We start from the raw sequence: 27,455 nt of genomic DNA on the forward strand, positions 1-27,455 counted from the left end.
AAATTATTTAGAAATTATGAAAGTGAAGTTCATTTAAATTATATTATGAACAGAGTCAAATGCAGTATTTTGCTTAGAATTTGTCTACTCTGCTGACAGTACTGTCATATCCCTTTAATCACCAACAGGCAAAAACTTAACTTTGCTTAATGCTAAGACAAGCATCATTGCAATGAAACTCTGGCAACTTAATAGTTCAGTTAAAACCACCACAGCTTTTAAGATCCTAGCTGACTTCTGTAGCACCTGTAGTAGAAATTGCTCTTCAGTGTCTTGTTCGTAAAGAACAGTGAGACTTTTCGCATTCTTTTTGTTAACCATACTTGTACCACATTTTTTGAGATTATTCTCTAGAGACAGTTGAATCATAGTAAAATCCACTCCATCCTTCCTTTCAAACCAAATGGCTACTTAATTCTGAAGAGAGTCCTTTTGTTGGCAGTGCTGGGTGGTTTATTCACATGAACCTAAATAAAAATACATTTCTCATTTAGTCAATTACTGGTAATAGATTATTATTTCTTTGCAAGGAATTCTGAAATGTGTTAGCATTCATTGCATTTCAAATTAGAAACATTCCATAAAACTTCTTGCAATGAGATTTACTATTCTTACACTGCTTACTTTAAATAATCTCAGCTCTTTTGTAATCCATTACATCAGTATATTCTGGAAATAGTCCCACCTAAAAATAAAATATTAAAAAATAAAGTAGAGAGGCATGTATTTTTCTTTTAAAAACTAGTGTATGTTATTCTGAACACTAGCCCAGCCCCAAAAACATTTAAGAACCTTAAAAAGCATTGTTTTACAGATACTAAATTTGGCCAGGTAACAGCAATGAATAGACATCCTATTTAGTAAGATAAAGCAGAATACATAATAAACAGGTCAGTAGTTATCCATCTGAAATAGCCTATAATTAACATTTGATGTCTAAAAAGTTTAAACAGCAACACCAAGGAATGAGGTATGTATGTTCTCAGATATCACATCAGACTCTCATTTTATGCAACTAACTGTATTTCACAACTAGCATCTTACAAAAACAGTACCATTGTGCCTGTAGAGTACTGCATTAAAAACAGAAAAATACATTACTACAAGAAACCACCAAACATCACAATTGTCAGGGGCTACAAAAATCCATTGTTTTTAAGCTGTTAAGAAGACATATCATATGTGGGTAATAATTTGAGGCTGGATTCACTACCAAGAAGGTCCATCCAACTTTCACATAGGCTTAAAAATATATTTACTTCGAATGAAAAAGAAAAGGCTCACGGGAGTGTAAGTGCCCTACCTCACTAAAAGGAGCTAAATGGACTTTTGTACTGAACCAGAATATATAATTTAAAATCTATACATGAATTTTATGTATGTATCAAAACACTTATTGGTTGTAAACAAAAATGCAAAATCTGTATTCACAAAAATATTTTATTGGTAATTTTACATAATACCAGATGGTATTGTAAATAGTTCTGCTCTTTATCAGTATATTGCTAAGTGCGTAAATGTTGTCAGCCTATGCCATGAAGTAGGATACTGAGTCTTTTTCACATGATTTATGACAATATATTCTAATAGGCCAATTTAATATTAAAGAAATTGATTCAGGAACAAAAAAAATACTATTGTTATTTCCTTATTCTTGCGCAATATCTGATATTCTCGTACTGAAATGATAAGTGACTATGTGACACTAGAAAAATCTGGGGCAAGGAAACAGCACTAAGCAGAAATAAGAACTGCAGTTCTGTTCTTTTTAAAGCTTTTCCAAACTTTCATATTTCCAAATAGTTTTTGCCAAATGCATCACCATCTGAGGTTCAGTATTTGTTACACAACACAAAATACCAGTGTACAGCGACAATGCAGTACTTTACCTGAATTGCAAGGTTAACTAATCAATGCTTAGAATATGTTTTCTATTTTGCTTGTAAACATTACAATAAGTGTTTTAAGTGTCAAAAAATATTGGTGAAACCATCAACATAATTCAGTAACAGTAATCTAGTAAAATGCGTCAAACATTGGCAAAAATCCATACAAATGTTTTCTTTAATAACATTTTTTCCTATTTAACCACACCAAGTACCAGCAGGTGTTTTTAAGAAGATAATTATTATGAAAATTCTGTTGCAGCAATAATTAAGTTGATCTTTGACTTGCATACATATAACTATGTTTCACAATTCTCAAATAATACATATTTAGGCAGCTTGAACTATGTTATAAAAATTTAAATTCAGTACATGCCAATAGTAGAGACTCCAGGAGTTGTGTTTGAATTCACTAAACTAAAAGTGAAAATGGACATACCAATAACACTGCATAATGAACATTCAAACCACATTTTCATGGCACCCTTACACATGTAGATTAAAAAGTTGGTCTGAAGATGCTTCATAAGCATTTAAATTACTATAGAATCACAGAATAAGCTGAGTTGGAAGGGACCCAAAAGGATCATCCAGTCCAAATTCCAGCTCTGCACAAGACAGCCCCAAGAGTCACACCGTGTGCCTCAGAGTGTTGTCCAAACTCTTCTTGAGCTGTGTCAGGCTGGTGCTGTGACCACTTCCCTGGGGAGCCTGTTCCAGTGCCCAACCACCCTTTGGGCGAGAAACCTTTGGTGGTATCTAACCTAAACCTCCCCTGACTCAGCTTCATGCTGTTACTGTTTCTACCACTGCACTGTTTTTCTCTTAAAAAAAAAAAAAAATACAAAACCAAAAAAACAAAAACTGCATCATGTTCCAGTCAACATATCAATTATGCATAACTAATCTGTCATGAAAATGTGGTCACAGGTGACAGAACTTATGTATTTGCATGTTTTGAAGAGACTAAAGAAACTAGAGGAAATTAACTTTAATGGGATTCCCCATTCAGTGATGACGCTTCTCCTCTGGGTGAAGATGACCTGGACATTCCTCTTTCTGTGTTGTCAGAGCTAGAACCACTCTGACTGTGTTGATCTGCAGAAGCAGCACTGGAAGCAGGTGGTGACTTAGTTTTCTCCTTAAAGTCTGTAATAATGACTGTCAGATCTCCAACGGTAACCTCCAAATGCTGAGCACTACTTCGATCCACATTTTTCAACCTTGGCCTAAATAAAGCAAATAATCATATTAAAAGCACACACACCATCTTATTATCTTGTCTCCCTCCTACTTTCTAGGAACTCTGGAGAACAAATGCGTATATAAGATTTCTTTTTGCAACATGTAGTATGTAGAAAAACAATGTACCAGAAGTATTAATGGTGGAGTGTTTCCTAGTATGTTTTACATTGAAATAGTTGAATGCAACACATTATCATCTCTTAAAACTATTTAAAGTTGACATTTTGAATAATGTCACTGTTCAGCATATGTATGTGCTGCACATATGAAGGCTTTTTTTTTTTTAAACCCAAGTCTTTCTTTATTGACTATGACTATCACTTTATTGACTTTAGTGACTATACAAAGTTATAAATTTGATCCAGGGAAACATCTATCTCTGCAGCAGCCTGAAGCAACAATTCTAAGTAGAAAATTATGTTCAACAACTAAGACGTTGGTGTCAGTTATTTGAATTAAACAGCACAGACAGTGTTAACTTGTAGCAGGTGTTACCTCATTTAAAAACCTCACTAGGACCACTGGCATACTATTTGAACCGGACTTTGTGCTCACAGTATAACTCTGGTGTACCTGGCACAAGCTCTGTTTTAAATTATGCAGAGATGGATGTTACATACCGTGTTGACAGGGTTAAGTTCCTTCATTCAATCTTCCAGTTGTTTGCCATCATATTTTTGCTAGTGACATGCATAAAGTACTTTCAATTTAGTCCTTTCCCATGATCACCATGAAAAACTGATACCAGACAGCTGAATTCATACAAGCAGTTATGAACAGCACAGTCTGTGCATTTAACTGACTGCACAGCTACCACTGGCTCAAGCTGCAATAATGACATGACATGACATGTTTGCAGGTGTGATAACAGCAAAGCTCTAACCTTTACCCTATTATCAACTTTGTTTGAAGTAGAATTGGTTCCTATTCACTTCAGCTGAAACAACTCACACCTTTTCTCCACTAGAACTGACAAAGGCTTTGACATCATGCTCCCCCGAGGCTGAAGCATCTCAGAAAAAACTGAAAATCTGCTGATCTGCACCATGGGAATAGACAGAAAACTTCAGAATTATCAACTTGTGCAAGTGCTGTGTACTTGGAGCTTATTAATTATATTGAGTGTGCATAAAGATTTTTATAGTTTTGTCCAGCAATAATATATACATTTTAAGGGAGAAAAAAAAAAAAAATATATACTTTTCTCAAAGAATACTGAAGAAATCTGTGTAAATTAACCAAGCATTCTTAGCTTAGTATCCTACCTAGTAAAACACTTATTGGAAAATACTAGCTATTTGAAGCATTAAAAAAATAGCAATTCTTAATGCAAGGTAATACTGGTATTTTAGTCCAAGACTCTTAGTTATTTTTCAAATTTCTTTACTCTTCCCCATCTCACTTTTTGCATTTTTACTGTATTATTGCAATTTACCTACATTTATTTCAATTTATATTTTTTAATTCACTTAACTAAAGCTCACTAGACTAACATCAAATGCTTTGTAACTGAAGTACTTCAGCTGCATGACGTAAGCTTGTAAATTTGAGCATTTAAAAAAGAAAAAAATAAAGAAAATAACACCTTAGTGTTCTTAATCCTAACTATGACTTTCCTAATGACTGCTCTCTACTGACTCTGTCCCTTCCTTGTTCTGATCCTAATGATCCTACTTCAGGCACAACAGAAGCATCTGCTACTTCTCTGCAAAACTAATCCCAAAGGGTATTTCTTGGCTGGACTATTTCGGAGTGCTTCCAAAAAAATCAATAGCTCCTGCCACATTTGCTTAGACTACATGTCTTATACACTTCTTAGCTTTTTTGACACAGCATTTTTGCCACAATAACTTTATGCTTAGATTATGATGAATTAGGGTTTAAACTTGCTGCTTTTGTTTGCACCCTCCTTCCTCACAGTAAGATCAAGGCTTTTACAAGTGCTTGTCTGAACTGCAACATTTCATGTTTTCAGTTCCAAGAGTCCTTCAGCATCCCAGATGTGGCACAGAGACTTCTATCACTAGGTAATACATATACCTCATCCTGTCACATTAATTTATGCCCTAGTTCAGCCCTTCAAAGCTGAAGGGTTCTACAAGGCTATCTATAACCAAGTTATTTTCCCTACTCATCTGCAGTCTGGTTCTCTCTCATCCCACTACTATTTTGCAGGAAAACTAATCACTCTCATCCCCGCTTTTTTCCAGACATTAATATAAACAATTTGCCTATCAACAGTTTTGTGTGGTATAAAAAATACTTCCATGAACAAAACAATATCCTAAATAACCCTTAGAAAGTCTTTCCTTCTTTCTCTGTTCAGCTGATCTCCATCTTCTGGTCACAACTATACACTGCAGGTCTTCTTTGTATTTTACAGATAGCCTAAACGAACATAGCTTCACACCAATATACAACCTGTTTGCCACAGCACTCAGTAAAATCAAAGAACATTCTTATTTTTGTTTGTAAATTACGTTTTACCAATACTGCAAAAGTTTCTAAATTTTTTACCTGGTTTTCTTATGACTGTTCTTTTTGCTTGTTGTTTCCTTCTCACTTTTTTCCTTTTCTACTTTGTCTTTTTTCTCTTTCTTTGATTGTGTAGGGGGTACAAATTGCTGAGGAACCTGTTGTGCAACCAGCTGAGAGACAGGCCGAGGTTTCCTGTGTGCACAGATATATAGACATGCATAATGCTTAGACTTTGCAAGTCTCAAACTGTCTACACGTCAGTTATTAACATTAACCATCATAGTTAATCATTGTTTAAACATATCTTGCTGCTAATACTTTATAAACTCATTATAGCCTTTTTGTTTCACTTACTTGCATTGTCAACAAATGACATTCCCTTTTTTATTTTACAGGATTTAGAGAACATATTTGCAGTGTGCCCTCTTCTCACAGCTGTCATACCCGATAGAGAGCTCAAAGTGAGCTCTAAAAGACAATTCTTCCAGAAATTGCTTTAGCTCCCACTCCCAGCCCCTTCAAATGCTGAAATGGTCTGGTTTGAGTCTACTCCAATACAGAAGCACACAATCCTACCATAAAAAGGAAAAATTTGGCCTTTGAGGTAACGTTGTTGGCCTCATAGAATAAAACTTAAGTATTTTCAGCTCAAACAGATTTATTGGAGGCAATAATGGATCCTGCTGTGTATCATTTTTACCATGCTGGTCACTGGAAAAAAATACACTGCTAATTAATATTAGGATATAGCTATCAGAACACATACATTGGAAGCTAGCAACAGAAACATAAGACCACATTCCATCAGTACACACAGTGCAGGTTTCATTTCCAAGTTTTGATCCAAACCAAAAACCAGTGTGAGAAGAGCAACAGCAGGAAAAAAGAATTTCAACAGTTCATTATTTTTACATTTTCCAAAATATTATTTTGAAATTAATTCATTTTTCATTCAGTTTTGTATTGTAATACAATGATCTTAGTTTGAAATGAAACATTTTACTCATTCCATTGCATCTGTATTTACTTGTTCTGTAGTTTTGGAATTAAAAAATTTCAAGTCATGATATATAAAGAAGTTTCTGTTATTAAGACTCTGAAGATGTAAATTTCTTCTCCAAAAGAATGCTTAGCCTGCCAAACTCTTTGGTTTTTTTGTTTGTTGGATTGTGATGTTAGGTTTTCTTAAATAGAAAAGGCACAAATTATATGCACTGTGATACTCCGAAAATACAAAACTGTTATTAAAGCAACAGAAGCTATCAGCTCACAGAAACATTTATCCCAACCCACAGATCACACTACTGGCACTTCTTGCTTGGGTGAAGAGATGAGAAAAATAACAAATGCAGGAAATCAAGGCAGCTCTCATTAACAAGTTATATTTTCAGTAATGATTGCAACAGTTCAAGTTACAGAGCGAAAGCCAAATTACAAGAATTCATAAAGTGTGGGGAAAAAGAGTTGATATAAAACAGCTGAGATTTCATGAGTCTTCACAGTAAGCTCTTCATGAATTAAAATAAATAAGATTATTAATAAACTGTCAACACAACAGAAGTTTGGGATAAAAACTATACTACCCCTTACCCACTCATGAACTGAGCCTACGCTGACTCATGAAGGGATAAAGAACAGGAACAAATCACTTCAGTGAAAACTACCCAGCTTACAGCACTGAGACCTTGCAAAGCACACACTGTATTGAGCCCGCAGTAAACAAACAGACTCAATGGACTACAAAGGTGTAGGTTAACAGAGGACCTAACACATTTTTAAGAAAGCTTGTCTCAGAATTTTTTCAACCTTTTGTCACAGTTCAAAACAGAGCAAGGACCAATTACCAAGGTGCAATTGATTTACAAGCTTATAATTTCAGGTGGAAAACAGTTGTGATATATAAAGAAAACTGATGATCTGTCTTGAAGATTGCTCCAGGAGATAGGGATACAGTTTGCCATGACAGTCAAGTGACAATCCCATCAATACTACAGAGTGACCTGAGTTACTTACGACCTTCAGGTTACTTATGAACTAAGACACTAGTTAACTTGACACATAAAGAATTGTTTCCCAGGAGTGTGGACAACACCATCACTACAGAAACTTGGTAAAAAGGGGTAGAGAGGGAAAAAAACCCAAATCTTAGCCAAGTTAGTTCTCAATTTATAACAGTTTCAGTTCCTGAAGGCAAACTAGATAATTTCCATTAGAGTACAGCTGGAAAATTAAGCTTAGTTCTAAGTACTAAGCTTAGAACTTTTTTCCTAATATCATAAAACAAATTAGACTGCAAAAAAATCCTTGCAACAAGAAACAGAAGTCAGTAAAGAAAAAAAAAAAACAACCAACCAAACAAACAAAAAAAAACAACCCAACAAAAAACCAACAACAAACACCAAAACCACCCACAGAGAAATCATGTTTTGGAAGATGCACTAAAAATTAATCAAGAGGTTCTATGTGGCTTTGCTGTGACAAGAGATTCCTTCCATTAAATAGCCACTTTTTTTTGTTGTGTATTTTTTTAATAGCTATCAGTTAAATCTGTTCTAAATTTTATTATCTGCTTTCTCACGTCCCGATTTATTAAATGAGGCATTCAAGGTTCCTATATTAAAAACATTGCGAAAAAAAGTAATTCATCCCTCAACACTAAGAATGCCTTTTAAGTGCTCAGTTTTTTCCCCCGGGTACTCAAAAGGGGCTAATGAACTGCAACCAAGCACTTCACAAGCCATGCAGGTGTCAGGAGATAACTCTACTACACTCATGAAGCTCGAGCCTGATAGAATTGTTCCTGCTTAGTGGTAGCTGAATCATGTCATTCAAGCATGAATAAATTCATAGAGAAAAGGCTATTTCAGAGAAGATAAGAGAAACTATCCCTGTTACAGGAAATTGATTTTGATGACTTGCCAAAATACAACATTCTAAATCACTAATTTTCAAACCAGTTAAAGACTCCTTGTAATATGTTGCTACAGATTAAGTAGATACAATGTTAACACTGCCTTTTGTTTATATTTATGGTAATTTGCTCTTTAAGAACATTCTAGAGCACCTGAGCTAAAAAGAAGCTCTATCATCTTCTGCTTTAAGATTACAAGCATTTTTCCCTCTATCACTGGACTGCTATTAGACCACCACAACTGAATAACCCAGAAATATAACCAGAAAAGTTCATAAAAACAACACCTATTATTTAGCCAGCCCCTAAAAGCTTTGTATTTTTACCTAGTAATTCCACTTTAGTCATTTGAAGGAGAACACTCAGAAAGGCATACACTATTACAGAATATAAGAGCTAGCAATTCTTTCCAGAGGTGAACTTCATGATTTAAGCATTGTAGCCATACCAAAAAACTGATTTAGAGCTTGCAAGAGATCTCTAAACACCACATCTCTGAATATTGCATCCTCCCTTCTCCACTACCTAGTTTTCCTTTTCAGTGTTATCTTTCTTCTAAGTTTACACCAGGCATACTTTTACCTACACTTCTATTCCAATCTCCTTCACCACAGTTTTATTAATTATCTAATTCCATGGTTGTTTTCAAGGTCTATCTTGATAGGCACTTCATAGTCTCCTTCAAAAAAGTAGGAAAACTAGCACTTTTGGTCTTTCAACAGCCAACAACAGTCATTAAGACAAACATACAAGGATAAAGTTTTTGTCTTCCCTAAAATTCCCATAAATGGTCAAAACCAAAGATGTCATCATTTTAACTCTAGTCTTCTTGTTGCAAGATGTGACTACATTTTATCTTACCATGTTTGATCTAGTTGCTGATTTAGAAAGCATATTTATATAGGCTGCAGAAACTTGTCTTTGCTTTAGCATTTGTGTGCAGAAACTCATTCACTACTGACACTTCCAAAGGAAGAAAATATTTAATACTGTGAAGGATGGACTGGTTTTCATTGTTGACATTCTTAAAAAAAAAAATCTTAATAGCATAATAATTTACATGCCTAGAGACCAAAAATACTCAAAAAAACACATGATATCTGGAACTGTTGCCCTGAGTCACTTCCATGACCCAGAGCTCAACACAATACCTTCCTGCACATAAATAATTTTGGACATCTCAGAGCAGTACATGCTTCCTTGATTTCCCTCACCTAGTATTTACCAATTACTTATGTTAATAGAATTTTGACTAATTTGATATGATGAATAACTTAGTCTCATTACAGCAAAGCAGATCCATTTGGAGAACCAAAATAAACAAAAAATACCTTTACAATACTGATGACCAACACATACACCAGAAGTACAGTAAACTCTCAGCTGCCTGAATTGTGCATCAAACATGCAGACAACCAAACTGGCTTAATGCTGCAGCATCTTGGTGTTTAGCTGAATTTAATTTATATAGAGCACAATTTATACATTTACTCAGTGCTGCTTCTGCAGCCATCACAAATCCATAAAGTATCTACTATCTTCTGCACTACTCAGAGTATAAGCTCCAATTCTGACAGACCTGAACTACTTACCTGTCAATCAGCTTTAGGGTTGATCTGCTACAGAGTGGAAACAAGGAACATGATGGAGCCAACTGTGAGAGTTTTTCCATGAACTAACCCCAAATCTACCTACATCTCAAGAGAGTCCTGCATTAGCATGAGGTACCCCTGCATGTAAAGCTGGGAGTAGATCTGTCCATTTGGTGCCAGAGCCAGCCAAGTAAGACTGTCAAGCAGCACCCAGTGAGACTGCTGAAAGCACAGTGCAGACACATCTACAGTCCATCAGAGCAGCCAACACATTAGCTTTGATTTAGTGAGAGACATCCTGGACTTGAAGTGGTGCACACAGAACCAGTACCCATATCCTCCCATTGCCCATAGATCTCAAAACATAACCTATACTTTTCTATACAGAAATCTAGATGCTATAATTAAACCCCAGTGCTTTTTCCAACCTGTTGATGAAGTGTATTGTCATGTGTAATGTGCAGTTTAGAGGCTTCAGACATCATGAAGAATGGGCAACTTACTCAAAGGCACTCTCTTTCCTGAAGCTCTATGAAACATTGTATATTTTATTACTGCAGAAATTTTAAATTACAATTTCCCAGTTGAAATAATGGGTCTACATTAAGGAAATGCTGTCACATCAGCATTCAATCAAGCTGAGATAAGTTCTTTAACAGAAAACCTGGATCCAGAATATCAGCCAAGCAGAGCTTCCATTTTAATGTGATCTTTCCCTTTCCTCTTCTCAAGTCCAACCACCTTCTGGCATCAATTCAGGCCAAAAGCTCTTGCCAGAGGCTCATCCTGTCTCAGGTAGCAAATTATCTGTTTTCTAAAACTACGGACACATGCAACTTATCTAAAAACTTTTAAAACAGCGAATTAGGCCTTATACTTAAGTCTGCTGCTGGGCTCTGGTCAACTTACTTGCCAAACTTTTCCTCCAATAACCAGAGAATAATCTAGTCCAGTTTTACTTAGCTATCAAAAAGTTGATACAATTTTAATTATAAAATCCTCTCACTTCCTGGTTTCCTATTAAACTCATCTTGTCCCATCTTAAAATCAGGAAGAAATTGGTTGTCAAACACTGTTCCCGCAGAAGGATGTCCTAGCTGCCCAAGATGGTATTGATTTATTCTGGGTTCATGGACTCAAGTTTCTCTTCCAAATACTAATCAGTTACCTTTTGAATGACAGCAGGATTCAATGAGAGAGGTAATATCATGGAATCAAAGAATCATTTAGGTTGGAAAAAACCTCTATGATCATGACAATACTATCAAACAGAAGAGGCAACTATTACATGCCTGGAAATGTCTATTCATCAGAACAGTTCAAGACTGATCAGCTGTATCTTATCTCCTGCCATGTTTTCCTTCCCAGAAATAAAACACATTCCCAAGAAAAACAAAACCTGTGGTATTTGTTCAATATTTTCACCTTTTTAAATGTAAAATCTCTACGTGGTATCACATACATTTCAAAATTTCAACTTTGAAAATGAATTTCATCCTTTTCTTCACTTCTTATTAAAAAAAACCACAAAACAAACATCACCAAACCAAATCTGGCTTCAGAGACTTAAGGAGCAGCCATAATCCTTAGCAGTACCACTAATCTACACTTCTCTTCCCTGCAGGGAGACATTGACCTTCTGTTCAAGACAGCAGATTTATTCCTCAAAATAGAGAGGTTAGAAATATCTGGAACAGAAACCTGACTGATTTCACCTTACCCTTGGTCATAGAATTTCCTCAAAAAAGAAAAGTCTTCAAATACAAAGTATTCTTCCCTTTCAGGTGATTCAGGAGGACAGAATAAATGCTTCCAAGCTAATCCAAGTTCCTACATCTTCTACTCAACTTCCTGCTGCTTTTAGGCCCTCGGCAATGTTTCTGAACGTCAGCTTTCTGTCCCGCCAGCATGGCATGACAGGACTCATTCTTTGGAAACCCAGAATTAGGTCTCCAAAAGTCTACTCAATTAGCACCCTGAATTTTACTCTCCAGGGGTTTACAGGAATTAGCAAAACTGCTATAGTCAAAAGATCTCACAAGTAGCAAATAATCTATATATGTCATCTATGGTCAAACTCATGAAGCTGACTGCTATAGAATAGAACCAGTACAAAAAAGAAATGCTTTTGTCTTTACAGTTTTTCCACATATGACTTTTTTTACAGTGTCTCCTTGGGAAAGTCTTGGAGATCATTCCAAAAGCTGCATTGTAAACATAGAGTATGCTGATGCATTATGGATTAAACCTAGGATACTTGTCACACTTCAGACAAATGTAGAAGAAACTCTAAAATCAAAGTCAGGCGTTCCCAATTAAGTATCTTTGTGCAAAGCATAAAAGAACAAGGTCAATGAGCTTGTACGAAAACAAATTTAGAACTACTCACTGGGCTTCAGAGAAAATCAGTCAGATCCTCCAACTAACCACTCAAGTTTTCCTGAATCCCACTTCTTTATTTACTAGTTATGAAGGACAATTGCTTAAAAATCAACCTTCTGTAAATACAAGAGATGGATTGTATCCATCCCTCCCTGTATTCATGCCCTGCAGTCTTGTCTATCTACTTTCCATCTGCTCCTGTGTTTCTAACTGAGCTGACTCAGCTAACGTGTTTTTCAAATGAAATTCCAGCATCATTTGTATACTAGTATTCCTCCTCCAGCAGCTTTTAACTCCCTCATCTAGCAATGATTTCAGAAATGCCTTGTAAACATTCCAAACCCTGATAAAAATCCTGATTTGCTGATGTTTGTTTCATACATGTCTTTTTAAAGTCTAAGTAGAATACAGTTAAGGGCATTAAAATCTTGTTGAGAACAAAGTTGAATCATTCAAATTCTACTCTGTTCTTTCATTATGACACTGGGTCATCCTGCAATACAAATGTACAGGCTTTAAATATCTTATAATTTATTTGAAGATCATTTTCCACTCACATCTATCCTAAATATTAATGTCTCAAGAAGCTAACAGAAATCTGATATCCACAGTAATACTCTGAATCTCCATTTTCCCAGTCATTACTAGAATCCCAAGAAAAGCTTATCTTCACATACTTTGTACTTCATCATCATATTCTAGCTAGTCTCTACTATCTCCTCCACCACATGTCCTCATTACTCTAAGGTCCACATTCTCAGATAGCCCTTAACACAGTAACTAGAGCAATTAATTTAAAATTAAAAGTTTGTTCCTAATCTTGAAAGCAAGCAGATATATACAGAGAGGCAAATAGAAAGAGGCACAATTTTACAGTAAGCAGCTTCTTAAACAAATTGAAGGATGTGAAGAAGTGGTTTTAAGTAGAAGATTTTCTAAGGAATGAATACTCCTATAAGACATATTAGAACACCTTCATATAGATATGAACATTTTGAGCAATTCTTACAGCACTTACTTCAGTAACTTTTACAGGGCACATCTACAGTCAAGTATGTAGCAATATGAGGGTATGAGAAGGAAGCTCCCCGTGCATTTTCAAAAAGACATTAATTATGCAAAGACCTAACTGTAACTTTGTAATAGAGCTTTTCATTCAGCAGATCACAGAACAGGTTGCAGCCAGCAGCTTTGGAATGTGACTTTTCATGATGGACTGATGACGTATATTTAGATGACAGAATGTCTAAATGGCTCCAGAATGAAAGAAAGATATCTTCAATTCAGTTTCTGCAACAAGTAACATTACCTTGAAGTAAACCTTACTAAGAAGTCAATAGACTTTTCCCCCACTCATTAGCCAGGTTTTTTTTGAGGGTTACCTCCCTTCTCCTACCCCCATATACTGACAAGTTACTATATCAAGCAAGTTCCCAGTTCCTCAGGCATGTTTTCACTGTTCTTCAGAGGTCTTACTGCAATACAGGTAACACTGACACTAGTGATTTTTGTATCTAAGCCCCTTCCAGAGTCTCTTTTCTCTCTCAGTTTAACTGGTTTTAAGGACAAAAAAATGCAAGCAACTTCACCTAAACATTCACCTTAAAAATTAAGCACATACACAGCTACCTGACTCTTCCTTGCTTTGAGCTAACCTCTGCCTGTGAAGAGCTTAACTTTAAATAGACTGCTCTTCTTTTCAAGACTAGGAATTCACATAAAAGGTTGGAAGGCTGAGGCCTACATTTGTATAGACATTTAAATGGTATTGACAGCATTAAATAAAATAAACAGGATGAAATTAAATTATGCATCATAATCTTATCGATGCTTAAAATGCAAAAGAAATTCCTAGGAGTCAAGAAATTGTTACCTGAACTCTTTATAATACAGAAAGAAATAACTAAAACCAAGACACACATACATGTGTGCCGCAGGCACTGCAGTAGCTGTCCTAATGTAATAATGCTGCCAATCAACAACCAATTTGACACATAGAGAGTGGCAGTCTTATTAAACCCCTGAGTAAGAAGGCAAAAGTTTAACTGTTACATTTTAGGCCATTCATTCATTATGCATAAATCTGTACCATTAAGGCACAAGTATATGCATAGTAACCAAGAAAAAAAATTCCCTACCTTTTAACTGATCTTTCTTTGTGCTTCAAGACAATGAAATTTTCAAGTGTTAGTTTGACAGTAAACACTTAAAAGCATGCAATATTTTTTTAAACTTTAATAGTAGAGGGACTTTTTTTGTCAAATGGAAAACACTAATTCCCAAATAATTAGATAACAGTTAAGTATTTGTACACAACACAATGAAAAGCAGAACAGCTTTTAATATATTTGCAGACTAGCAGCTACAATGTTTTCAGACTTGACTTTCTGCTTTCAGGCAATTTTTCAACTAACTTAACATTTTCTTCTGGATTTGATACATAAGCAAAATCTGCTTTTTAGAATTACATTTAACTTTTTATTGACAATCATATCCACTCCACAATATCTTGCTGCAGCACCTTGTACAAGAGCTTTTAAGTTCTGCCAAACAATATTCCATAATAAAGGAAGTTGCTTTTCCAACTTCTCTATAAACCCAGCACAAGCCTCTATTCCATTACTATTGCTAGTTTTTGAGATCAAGTTCCAGTAAGCCACAACTTACTTCCTAATAACAAAAACAAGCAAACAAAAAAATTCACATCAGTGCTATTAAGTACATCAGTGATATTATTTAAAGCAAACAGGAAGACTATCTATACTAAGTAGTATTGCAAATGCTGTGGCCAGTTAGATCTTGAAAACTGTGTTCTACACAGAAGCAAGCAGCTCACATAATGATTTACTCAGCTCACTCACATAATGATTAAATCAGCTCACTCCTGATTTTTAACAGTTTAGGTCCTACAAAAAGTAAAAAATATTTCCTACTGCCAGTTCTTGTAATGATAGTACAAGTGGCTAGCAATTAAAGCACTACCAGGAGAAGGAGTCTGGGTTCTGACACAGATCAGCTCACTCTCCCTCAGTCATCAGTACTCTATTTAGCTATTCATAGAATAAAAACTATCAGATTAAACGACATTTAGCTTGCTATGTCATATGAATATGCCCTCACTAATCGACACAAAGCCATCTTGTGAGAAACTAGTCTTTATTGCTACATTGAAGCAGTTCATGATTAAATGCATCTTCAACTCTTTGCTATTCAAAATTATTTTTTCTCATTGCCATTACTTCTGTCATATCCTAGAGAGTTAACAGGCCATTTCACTGCTGCCACAAATAGTGCAACTGAATAATTATGACAGTGCAAACAATGGAGTTAGTGGTCTGTATGAGAAAACATGATATAGATCCATCTTCATACAGCAGAGTAGCAATGTAATTTCTACACATTCTATGTATATTTGAATTCTAACTTTCAGACAGCTCTGATCTGTGCTTTCATATTCCTAGCTGTTTTACAGCATGAATCATTTATTTGGAATTCATTCATTCAGTGCATTTCTAGCAATTCTGTCTTTCAATAAAAGCTGATTCAATTAGAATAGACTCACATGACCCATATGGTTTTATCAGTCACTGTAAAAATGTGCAGAAAACTACCCCTTGAGGCAGTGTCCCTGTTTAATCATTCCCTTAAAGGGAATGCCCTATTTTCCAGATGACATTTAACAGACGAGGCCAGCAAATCTCCTGAAGACAACTGGTACAGTGCATAACAGCCCGCTCTAAGAAGTATCTGTATCAGGACCTTTAGAAAGACAAAGTTCATCTTCATGGATAGTTTTCGAAACAGCCATCAAACATTACTTCTCCAACAACCAGTTAAAAGGCTCCAACCTCTTGCATATTGTTGTTAGAATTCTTCCCCATATGCCACAGGCTGTGGTGCACCAACACTCAGTGTGACAGCTATACTGAAAATACCCTACCTGAGAAACATATTGGTATCAACTATTTAATGTTTCCTAGATGAGCTACATATAAGCAGGGGTCAGGAAGCTCCATTTCCTCTAACATCCTCTGAGGAGGCAGTATTTGGGAGTCACAGAAAAAGGGGCAGCTACAGTCTCCTAGATCCCTAGAATTCATGGGGAACTGACCTCCAAATGCCAATCCCACAAAGGATTGGATCCTTCACGCCGCTCCTCTGTCCCTTTCCTGCAGACACTGTGAAACCCTCTTGCACCTATGTAAAAAACCCATGCAAAATACGAGGATCACACTGATGCAGCAGCACAGTCACTCTTGCACTGAACATGGCCAATGCTTGGTACAGCTAGTTTTGTGATCAAACTGGAAGGAGCTTGCTTCTGACCTATCTTACTTGCTCTGCACTGCAGGTGTCATCTTCCCAAAAGCTGACAGCAATCTAGAAACTTCTTCCATTCAGAGCCAGCCCCACAAAGATGTCCTTAAGTCCCACAAAGATGTAGCCTTTTCCCCTATCTTAAGTAGGGGAAAAGGCTACACACTTTGCCTAAAAAATCAAGTCTCCATAATGTTCTTTTTAAAGATCTTAATTAATCTAAAAAGATACCACAGAATGAGTCCTCACATTCTCTTTTATCCTCATTCAATTACAGAATTTCTAGTGCCTGACCCCAATAAGAGATTTCAGTGATAGGCAAAACAAATAACTTTCCTTTCACAGCACGTGCCAAACCAAATTTCAGCTTTTAGCGTTGGGAACTCTATTTCCATAGCGAATTTTCAAGCCCCTACTCATTCACACTTTTTTTTCTACTAAGGACTGTCCTATGAGCTCACGGTACAGAGAAAGTATATTCAAGCATTTTAGAAAAGTTTGAAGATAGGTTCCAAATCTTCAGTAAGTTAGAATAGGAAAACTTTCAATTGCTTGTCTCCTCCCCACCCCTCAGCTCCTAAGAAAACAAGAAAAAACTTGTAGCAGATGTCAAGGTCGTATCTTCTAGTCTTCAATCTGACTTTTGATGGAAAGTCTGCCAGCCAAAAGCCTCCTAACAACATTCTGCAGCTGAACTCTCCAAGTTCAAGCCTGCTCTACATCAGCGTACCACATACCAGTGGAATGCACTTCAGAGAATAGACAATCCTCAGGATCTCTCTGTCCTACTTAAACCAAGATAAGCTACTGTGTGAAAGTATAAAAATTGAACACTTAGTATTTTGTTCTAACTGGCCTACTTCAAAAGTATCTTGTAGCTGACTGTGTGAGCCAAGAAGACATCATTTGATACTCTGAGGAAATGTTCTGCAAAGCACACTGTCCTAACCTGACTTTCAAGATGAAAAGTACAGATATTTCTATCAAGATTTAAACAGGAACAGGCATAGTGGGCTGTCACAGCAATCAAGAAAAATCGTATAAAAAGTTAGGGGCAGAAAATGCAAATTCTCATCACTTTATAAGTGATACAAGAGCTTCCTTTTTACCAGCTAATCTTCTCTTTCAACATACTTCATCTTATTCAGGTGTTTACTCAATTCCTTCAGTCTAGGACAGACAATTTTCCCTAGAAAAGACGCACAGAATAAGAATACCACTGGTGGCACTAAAAAACAAAGATGACATTTCCAGCCAAAAACCAAAACAAAACGCCAAAAAACACCCCAGCAAGCAAAGCTACATATATCAAAACACACACTACTTATGCCCCAAAGGAAAGTATTTAATCATGGAACGACAGCAAATAACAGATGGCATAAAGTCTTCTTTGCTTCAGTACCCACACAAAAGTTTAATTCCATAAAACCAAACTAAACAAGGGAGTGTGAGTTCAAGTTAGAATAAGAAACAGACCACTGAACGTTATTTACCGCAGTCAACAGCCTCTAATGAAATTCACCCTCAGAAAAAAATGTTTACAGAACTGCAGGAAAGGTGAAAGTCATCAAGTACTGCAGAAGGAAAAAAAAGAGGAAAAAAATTATAAGATGGGCAAATAAAAACTTCAATCTAACTCAAATTTCAGAAAGATACTAGAATAAAATTATTTAAGAATTGGAAGCATTAAAGGATAAAGCAAATTGGCTTGATAGTCTAGTTTCTTTTTTAACCGACTAGTAGCCCTGCTGACTAGGAGAAAAGAAACACACGCTGCCTTGATGTGCAACACAGTCAAAAATAAATTCTCCCACTTAAGCCAAACTATGATGAGGACAAATTTGTGCAAAATGAAGTTCAAAACTTGGGTTAGCTTGTTTATAGTTCCCAACAACCAGCTGTAGATATATTTACATGTATCTATGGGGTAGCATTTATAGACAGTTTCTACAGGCATAATATTTAATATTTTTAATTATACTTAGGACAAAGGTACAAGAAATAGAACAAGAATCAAGCTGAGAGGTGATGAGAACTATCTGACAAGACAATTCTACATGAAGGTGACTCAGAATGAAAATTATGAATTCCAAAAAGAGACAGCACAAAGCACAACAAGCCCCATGACTACATGAAAAAAAGCCCTACTTAAGTAGCAACAAGATACAGAAGGATACCAGACTGTAGTAGATCAAGTAAATTACAATTTTTATGAGCTTCTTAGAGCATCTAATTAAAATACCTGTCAGGTTCAAAACTACAGAGATTTAACATGAGATTTAACCTTTAAAAAAGTGTCAACAACACTCTTCTTGCTCCTTTCTAAAATATAGAGTTGATTTTCTTTTGGTTGGCTACCCATTGCATTCTCTATTGCCCATACAAGCTACACCCATGAGCAGCATCTGAGACACCCAATCAAAATTCGTTCATTGTTTTATAACAACACTGAAATTGATGTGTGCAGAATTCTTAAGTTTCACTGTTTTTCAGAGAAAACAATTCCTAAATAAATTCCTAAACAATTTCAAAGATTATTTTTAAAACCTCTTTCTAAAAATAAGACTGGAAGTCCAGAATTACTGGATTACTCAATGGCTATCTACAGAGCAAAAGAACTATTTATTCTTGCTTCTCTTCATAATTTAACACTAAACCATAAAAGTAGTAATACATAATCCATATTTTACCAAGTTCTATATGACTTTTCCACTCACTTCATTCCTGAAAATATCTCCTTCTCTAAACTACCACAAGTAATGAACAGCTCTTGAGTCTGCTGAGCTTGAATCAGTCCTGTATTTGTAGCATCAGCATGACAGGCAGCTCTTCCTCTTTTTCTCCTTCCCAACCTTCCCCCCGACACGCACGCGCATGTGCACACACAGAGGCTGCATTCTGGAAGGCAGAAGAGCCCTTAACAAGCTGTTGTGAAACAGATATGTTAAACCAGATATACAAGAGAAGTACCAACTCCCTGTCCTCAGCAGTACTGCATTTCAACAGAAATACAAATACCAGATTTGATTAAATGTAACTGATTTGTGCTTATAAACATCCAGATGGTACATGACTAAACACATTGCCCATGTTTTCTGAAGAAAAATGACCTTGATATCCAAGTTAAAAAATTAAACATTTTATTTATGAGTCTCAAAGCACAAAATAAACTCAAGGCAGTTCCAAGTAGAGACCTGTATCTCATACTTAGGAGATCATCAGATACGATTATAAAATACATTAGACAGCCAAACTCTCAGGCACAGTCAAGGAACACAGACCAAATACCAAGAAAATGTACAAAGATTCTATCCCAGTTCCTTATATCTCACACTCTTAGGTATCTGGTGGGATTTAAATTTGGCTTTTCCTACCTCAGCCTGTGAGAAAAGGAAAGATTCAGTGATGAAGATCAATAGATCATAGAACACAGAAGCCATGTCCTCATTTGGCAGGTTATATATTATCTCTACTTCAGCAGTAAAGGACATTAAGAGGTATAGATCCCAAATCCACAAAAATTCATCCTGACTAAACATGACTTTCTCATTCTGGCTATAAATTTCAGGGGCTATTTTATAAATGACAGTGCATATAACAGCTCACTCAACATGAGTATCAAATAGGAATCCTTTTAAAAACCACCCTAAATACAAATTAAGAAAAAAGAAAAACCCACAAAACTTCACAGAAGACATTTGTACCAGTCTCATCTCCTTATTCTCCCTTTCCCTCATTCAAAAAAAAAAAAAATAATGAGCTTGAATAGTATGCACTAAGATTAAGTTTTTATTTAATTCAAAGCAAGTAATGAAAGTAGTTCTAAAAAAAATAAAACCATAACAATCATAAAATACACGCCTATATATAACAAAACTCCCCCTATTACTAACTAAGAGAATACTATTAGTGAAAATAGCCTTTGGAATTTGGCCCTTTTTTCTAGTTTAAAAATCACGTAATGTTATCAAATCTGAAAAGGGGAAATTGCTCACATGAACCTGCATCCTTTGTTTGTTTGTTTACACAGTAGAGTATCATTCCAAGCACTTCAAAGTTTAAAAAGCCAGTATGTGCAGTTCCTCCTGTAGCCCTAACTAACACTGCCCTGGATGCTCATCATTCACACTGAAGGGAGAAGTGGTTTGTAACAGCATGGGAAAAAGAACAAGATCCTGCAACTAGAAATCAGACCACATGTGTAAAAACTACCTGAAGGAAAGCAAAGTGACAGGTAATTTTAAATGTGGATGCTATTGCTAACTGAATAACAAGAGCATTAATAACACTTTGGAGGATGTTGAAGCAGAGCAGTGACAATAAGGCAGTAACGCAGCCTCCTAGAAGGCAGCAGAGTAGGAAACATGCACTCCTTTAGAGAGAATGCCAATCCTCTTGTGTACTTCTTCCCAGCAACACAAACTCTTAATCTTCAGCTTTACAACACATCTAAATTACAGTGACTAATGGTGCTGGCTGGCAAGGAAAGCACAATCCAAGCATCTATTAAAGGACGGACAAACTGGGAGCAAATACTTGCTGCAATAAGGTCTGTCCAAGGACCCAGCCCAATTCTTGAAGGTCGACCAGTATTGGTACACTCCTTATTCAGACAGGGCCATGAGGAACAGAAGGAAAGAAAGAAATGGCAGCTTGTCAATGGAGGCAACTTTTTCTTTTGACAAAGCAGTAATTGTGAGAGTCAAACCAAACTCAGCAACCCTATTATAACCTCTCCAGGAGCCACATAATTCCCTTCCATGTTTTCAGCATTACCATCATTGCCTCTGCTGCTTTTACACAGTTCCAGTCTGGGCCTTTTCAGTGTTCTAGCAAAGACTTTTCTGTACAACATGAGTGACAGAGGGGGAATGAAGATTTTCAAGTGATTTAGTCTCAGGAAAACCTTAACAATTTCATGGGCAAGGAAATCAGACCACTCATTTAGCCTAAGGACTTTTCCTCTTGCCAAACTGCAAAGGCTTTTGCAAACAACAAACCTTCTCAGAAAGGTCATACAGTTTATAATGGAAACTACTAGGCAACCCAAATACAGAGGTGTTACCAGTTCCCTCTATAACACATTAAATTAGGGTTCTATTCAGTATTCCTTACTTGTGCTTCTAATGAACTTCAGCAGGAGATTTGTTCAAGAAAGCCGTAATTATTAAAGTCCTATGTTCCTTACATTTATATAACATCTTTCATCTAGAAAGATTTCAAAATATCTTAAAGGTCACATGTAGAAAATTACTATACTCAGTGCAGTCTCCTATCAAGAAGAACATAGTAATTTCTCAGTACCCAAGCAACAAAACAGAACAATTTAGGTTAGAAAGTAAATACTAAGGCCATGTGTACATGGAGAGGTTGAATCCTCAGTGACATTACTAAACTAACGTCTGGCAATAGTTGTAGAGCAAAAGGTAGAGGGAGCTCCATCTGGTAGACAAGATCTTAGTTTAACACTTGACTTGTAGCACATCTAACTGGCACCATGTCGGGGCACAGCTTTAGTACTAAACCAAAGAGTGCCACTTTGGGAATCAGTTACACCATCTCCTGCAACATCCAGGATTTCTCTTGAGACATCCCCCTCCAAGGACAGCCCAGTTTAACCATTCAGTGCCATAGACAAAAGGTTCATTTAACTCCATGATCTAATCTGCTTTGAAAATTCAGTCTACAAATAAAATATAATAAATAAATTTTAAAACTTATTTGCACTAGTCTTAACAATTCTATCTTAACAAGTTACTAAAGAACATAATCCACTTCTAGCCCCTGGCACAAAAGATAACTCTTTCAGAGAGGAGAAATTATTCAACAGTCAAAACACCCACAAACCCTACCCATAACTGAAAATATTTCTGTAAAGGTAAATGTGCATAGTCAGTATATTAAAAAAAGTTTTAATCAACTTTGCACCTAATTTCCAGTGGCCTTCAAACCTACTTAGTTTCAATACAATCGCCTGTTTTTCCACCTGCAAATAGGGTCACATTTAGTAAAGCTTAACATGTGGAATCAGGTATTACACATTTCAACACAAAGAAAGAGATTTCCCTGAATTAAAAAAAAAAGTAGCGCTTTACAATGTCGTACAGATAAAGCTCTAATCAGTAAAAAAACCACAGCTAAAGCTTCTAAGTAAGAACCATTGCACAGCAACAGCCATGCTAATGCATCAACTTAATCTTACATCAAGCTTCAAAATGGAAGACTAAAATAAATAAATAATGCATTCTCAGTGCCTTCAAAACATGGTAGTATTGTGATCCTGCCCCATGTTCATGAAAACCATTTTGTCCTATAGGCAACACCAACTAATGCTTTAATAAGGTAATAATTTGATCACTTAGACTCCAGGTCATTGGGGAAAACAAAAAAAACCACACCAAAAACACCACCCAGCTGGCCTTTTGTGTTTCTTTGGCACCCTAATGATTCTCTTCATGGACACAAAGGTCTACTTACTAGCTCAAATCATATATCAGAACTGGAGACAAAAGCTGCCTGGCCTAAAACCTCAACTTTTATCTACCTCATGCCATGTGTAAAACCTGGATTTTGCAATCATATGAAGACGCAACCCATCTAAACCTCAAGAGAGGAAAAAAAGAGTCCCAGGGACACATTGTTGCAGAGTTTAAATAGAGAAACAAAAATCAACCTATCAACTTCACACACCAGGTCACTGTCAGGGAGTAAGTGGAAAGCAAAGAAAGAAAAAAGACATTTTGTTGCAAAATTATTTAATTTTTTAATTTAAATAATTTAAAATAATTTAAAAGATTAAATATTCAAGTAGGGAAACCAGAAGACACTGAAAATATTTGTTTCTCATTTTTTGTTTGTTTGTTAAATTTCAACACTTTTATCTAGCTGAGTTTCAAGTGTAATAAAACATAATTTTAAACTGAGTTTTCTAATCAAATTGACTGGATGTTAAAGAGGCTTTTTTCACTGTGTTTTTAAAGACTTTGCATTAATTCGGCAGTCTTATTTTGCCAGACATTACCCATCTGTATACATCTCTCTATGATACAAACATCATGCCATTGTTATAACTGGAAACCATAATATATGTGACAGATGCAATTCCTTCTTGCCACATTTACCTTACTGTTTTCCTTTGTTAAAAAAAACCCAAAAATAAACAAACCAACCAACCAAAACATTCAACTAATATTCACAATTGAGGTTATGACAAGTTCTTCCAATGGCCATTCTGTTTTTCAGAAGTCAGTGACGCACACTCCAGAAATAAAGAATAATCATTTTTGTCAAGTAATTGGACCCAGACTTGTACTTACAATTTTAAACATGTAACATTTATCGCAAGTCATACTCAGCACTGCTTTGACTAATTATCTACAATGTACTTGAGGCTTTTGATAACATTGCAACTTGATTGCCATTTAAACTTCTCTTGCCAATGGGATTAACCCATAGGTACGGTAACAGTAAGAAAGGATTCTTGAGCAACGTTCTCTTCTGTTAGCATGCATGTCTACAAGTGCACTCAAGCCCATTTGTAAAAAGCCTCCATTCCCCAAGCACACATGTTTAGGCCATCGGCAGGCACAGGAACCAGTCAATCCACCGCAAGCTTTGTGACTGGTGCACAGAGAAAAGGTCCTCCTGGGAAGTCACGATTACACAGGGAGGCAATTCCATAAAGCGCAATTCAACTAACAATTCCTCCCTAAACAGCGAAGGGTTATAACCCACCCCCTAAAGCACTCCGAAACCTGCACGGTGATACTCTGTGATGAAAAGCTAATCAAAAAGATAGTACCACTTCTAATAATAATCAAACAATGGGTTATGTACGAGGCAAAGTTAAATTCATAGAAAAAATAATTTAAAATTCAAAAAAAATTTAAAAGGGTAAGCGTCTTAGCAGGCACACCCTAGGGGACAGTTTTTCTCCGTGAGAAGGGGACCATCTCTCCAGGGTTAGGCACTCATGCCCTTCCCGGTATTTATTATCTCTGCTCCTACTCACGCCGGCGCGCCGCTGGGTCAGGCTCACCGCGGAGCTCCGGCCCGGGGGAGGCTGTGTGCTCCCGCCCCCACCCCGATCAGCGAGACCCGATTCCTGTCACGGCCGCCCTCCCTCACGCCCCGGGGATGCACCGCGGCTCCCCCGGCCCAATTCCTGTCACGGCCGCACAGCCGCTCCCCCGCCGCCCCCGCTCCCCCTCCGCCGGCGACCCACCGTGTGGAGGTGCCCTTCCTCACGTCGCACATCAAGCACTTGAAGGCCTCGGCGCTGTTGCGGAAGGTGCAGACGCTGCAGTCCCAGTACCCCTCGTCCGAGGAGGGTTTCGGCTGCCGCTTCGGCCTGCGGAGACACACGCGCGCCAGGGGCAGCACCGGCCGCGACGCCCCCGCCGCCCCCGGGGCGCCCCCGCCGCCACCGCCGCCGGCCCCGCGCTCCCGGAGGGCCCGGGGGAACGAGAAAGCGCCGCCGCTGCCCCTACCTGGTCGGGCTCTTCTTGTCTCCCATGCCGGCTCCAGACGCGTCCCGGCCCGGCCCCGGCGCGGCCCTTTGTGCGTTTGTCAATAAGGAGGAGCGCGGGGGGTCTCTGGGCTCTAGCGGGGACCCGGGGAGGAGGAGCCGCCGCCGCAACCTCCAGCTGTCGGGGAAACTCCCGCTGCCGCCGCCGCCGCCTCCCCGCTCACGTGTCCCCCCGCCGCCAACCAGCGGCGCCCGCAGGCCGCGGCGCCCGGCGGGCCGCGCACGGCGGCACCTTCGCTCCGCCGGCGGCTCGGGCGCTGCGAGCGGCGGCGGGGCCGGGGCAACGCGGGGGCTGCTGGGGGCGGCGGGCGGAGCGGGGGCGGAACCGGCGCCGGGGGCGGCCCCGGCCGGGAGGCGGCGCTGGGCGGGACGGGCGGAGCGGCGGGGCGAGCGGCTCCGGGCGGCCTGCGCCGCGCTTCCCTTAAAGCCGCCCCTCTGCCATCGCCCGGGGTTGATCGCGCTAGCGTCTAGATTGTCTTGTGCTTCTTCCCACAGAAATTGCTCCAGGCCGTGGTTTCCAGTAAGAAACGAACGGGAATAAACTGAATACGAACTTCAGTTTAGAAGTCTTGATCTAAAGCATCCCGCTGGCCTGAGACCAAGGGAGAGCACCATGGGCACCAATACAAATCCAGGAGAGAGTGGTGTCACCTTGTACCCGTGTGCAGGGCGCTAGTTTCGCGATAAAAGCTTGCAAGTACAGCGTGTATCTCATGCATCATAGCAACCTCAGACAGGTCACGGGCGTTTATCACCTCGCTTATCAGAGTGCACCAGAGCCCAGTCACAGACCAGGATGCCATTTTGCGGGATGCTGTGCAAACAGAACAAAGAGCACATGTCCTAAGTACATAACAAAGACAGCAGTTAGACACAGGTAGAGCAGAATGCAAGCAGACAATGAAATGATACCGGTCAGCATCTCAGTGGCCAAAGCTATTACTGATGCATTGCCAAGAAATGACGGGATTTCGAGAACAAAATACACCCAAGGGGAGTTTCACTGAAGTGTGTGAAGACATACAAGTGTTTAAAAATTAAGCACGTGGACGACAGAGAAATGTTCTGATTCTGAAGGAGAAGTTGTCAATACAAATTTCAGCTAGAAATACTGGGATAGAGAGGGGAAATGTAGGTAATGTACTTAACATATTAGGGAAGCAATTAAAGACCCCTTAATTGGAATGTAACATTCATGCAAAAGAACTAACACTTTTACAAGATTCACAGTTTTCTCTGTCTCTTGAGGAATGCTGTGTAGGATTTACTTGTGGCTGGCCATTTATCCTGAATTCCTTCTGCATTCACATCCAGCTTCCAGTATCGCCCTTTTCCTCACCTCATGGTTCTCTTTCTGTACTTGCCTGACCTTTTCCTTGATTTCTCTATTGCAATTTCTTTCTTCCTTATCTCTTTGTGCTTCTTATGTGGTCCTCTGTAAATTATGAATAAAATGTATGGATTGCACATCTGAGGGTGAGACATGCCACACATAGACAGCTGGGCTGGGTTCATTTGCATTTAGTTAGACATCTTCATGAACTAGGAGCCCAGACCCAGCTCTCAGCAGGAGAAACAAGCTGATGCTGAAGGTGATTGATCTGATGCTAAGACAGGAATAGAATTTTCTCATTTATGGGGACTATTTCTTTCTATTGACTACAAAGAGTGTTTTGCACCAGTAGTCCAGTAGTGGTTGTTTAAAGTTACAGAATTATATGAGGTGTCTCACCTGTGCTTGAACCTGACATTATGTAGAAATCTCCTGATGGGAAGCAGTGGAGAAACCAGTCTCCTTGTGCCCTTTTCCACAGCACACTCTACTGTATAACTAAACAGTATTTCCCCACTTTTGGAAACTAGTTATTTTGAAACAACTGCTTTCTCTTGACCTTTCTCTTCACAACCTACTTTCTCTGTACTGATTGTGGGAAACAGAACTTCCACTGATGGTTACAAAACACTGGGATATGTTGTAATCCCTCAGGAACCATTCTTGGAGAGGATCATTTCTAACCAGGAGGAAGAAATGCAACTGCCAGACATAAATGTTATTCCTAACAGAAGAGTAATCTTTCTGGCTTTTGCATTCCAGACCTTCTGCTTCAAGGTCATCA

General features: G+C 38.0%; 1 protein-coding gene across 1 annotated transcript; it reads right to left on the reverse strand.

Annotated features, from left to right (window-relative positions):
• Positions 1–1,422: 1,422 nt before the first annotated feature.
• YAF2 (YY1 associated factor 2) lies at positions 1,423–25,580 on the reverse strand. Its single transcript, XM_066319039.1, has 4 exons — positions 25,301–25,580; positions 25,036–25,161; positions 5,649–5,801; positions 1,423–3,115 (listed from the first exon to the last, which is right to left on the reverse strand). Exons 1-4 carry the CDS (start codon positions 25,324–25,326, stop codon positions 2,878–2,880), a joined length of 543 nt encoding a protein of 180 aa, XP_066175136.1. The 5' UTR covers positions 25,327–25,580; the 3' UTR covers positions 1,423–2,877.
• Between the last annotated feature and the right edge of the window lie 1,875 nt (positions 25,581–27,455).

The sequence above is a fragment of the Sylvia atricapilla genome, chromosome 5 (assembly GCF_009819655.1).
Source record: "Sylvia atricapilla isolate bSylAtr1 chromosome 5, bSylAtr1.pri, whole genome shotgun sequence".
Classification (NCBI taxonomy): domain Eukaryota; kingdom Metazoa; phylum Chordata; class Aves; order Passeriformes; family Sylviidae; genus Sylvia; species Sylvia atricapilla.

Coding starts and splice junctions, on each gene's coding strand:
- YAF2 (XM_066319039.1), bottom strand. CDS start 25,326: ATGGGAGACAAGAAGAGCCCGACCAG. Junction 25,162..25,300: donor GACAAGAAGAGCCCGACCAG/GTAGGGGCAGCG, acceptor GTGTCTCCGCAG/GCCGAAGCGGCAGCCGAAAC. Junction 5,802..25,035: donor AGGAAGGGCACCTCCACACG/GTGGGTCGCCGG, acceptor CTGTGCACACAG/GAAACCTCGGCCTGTCTCTC.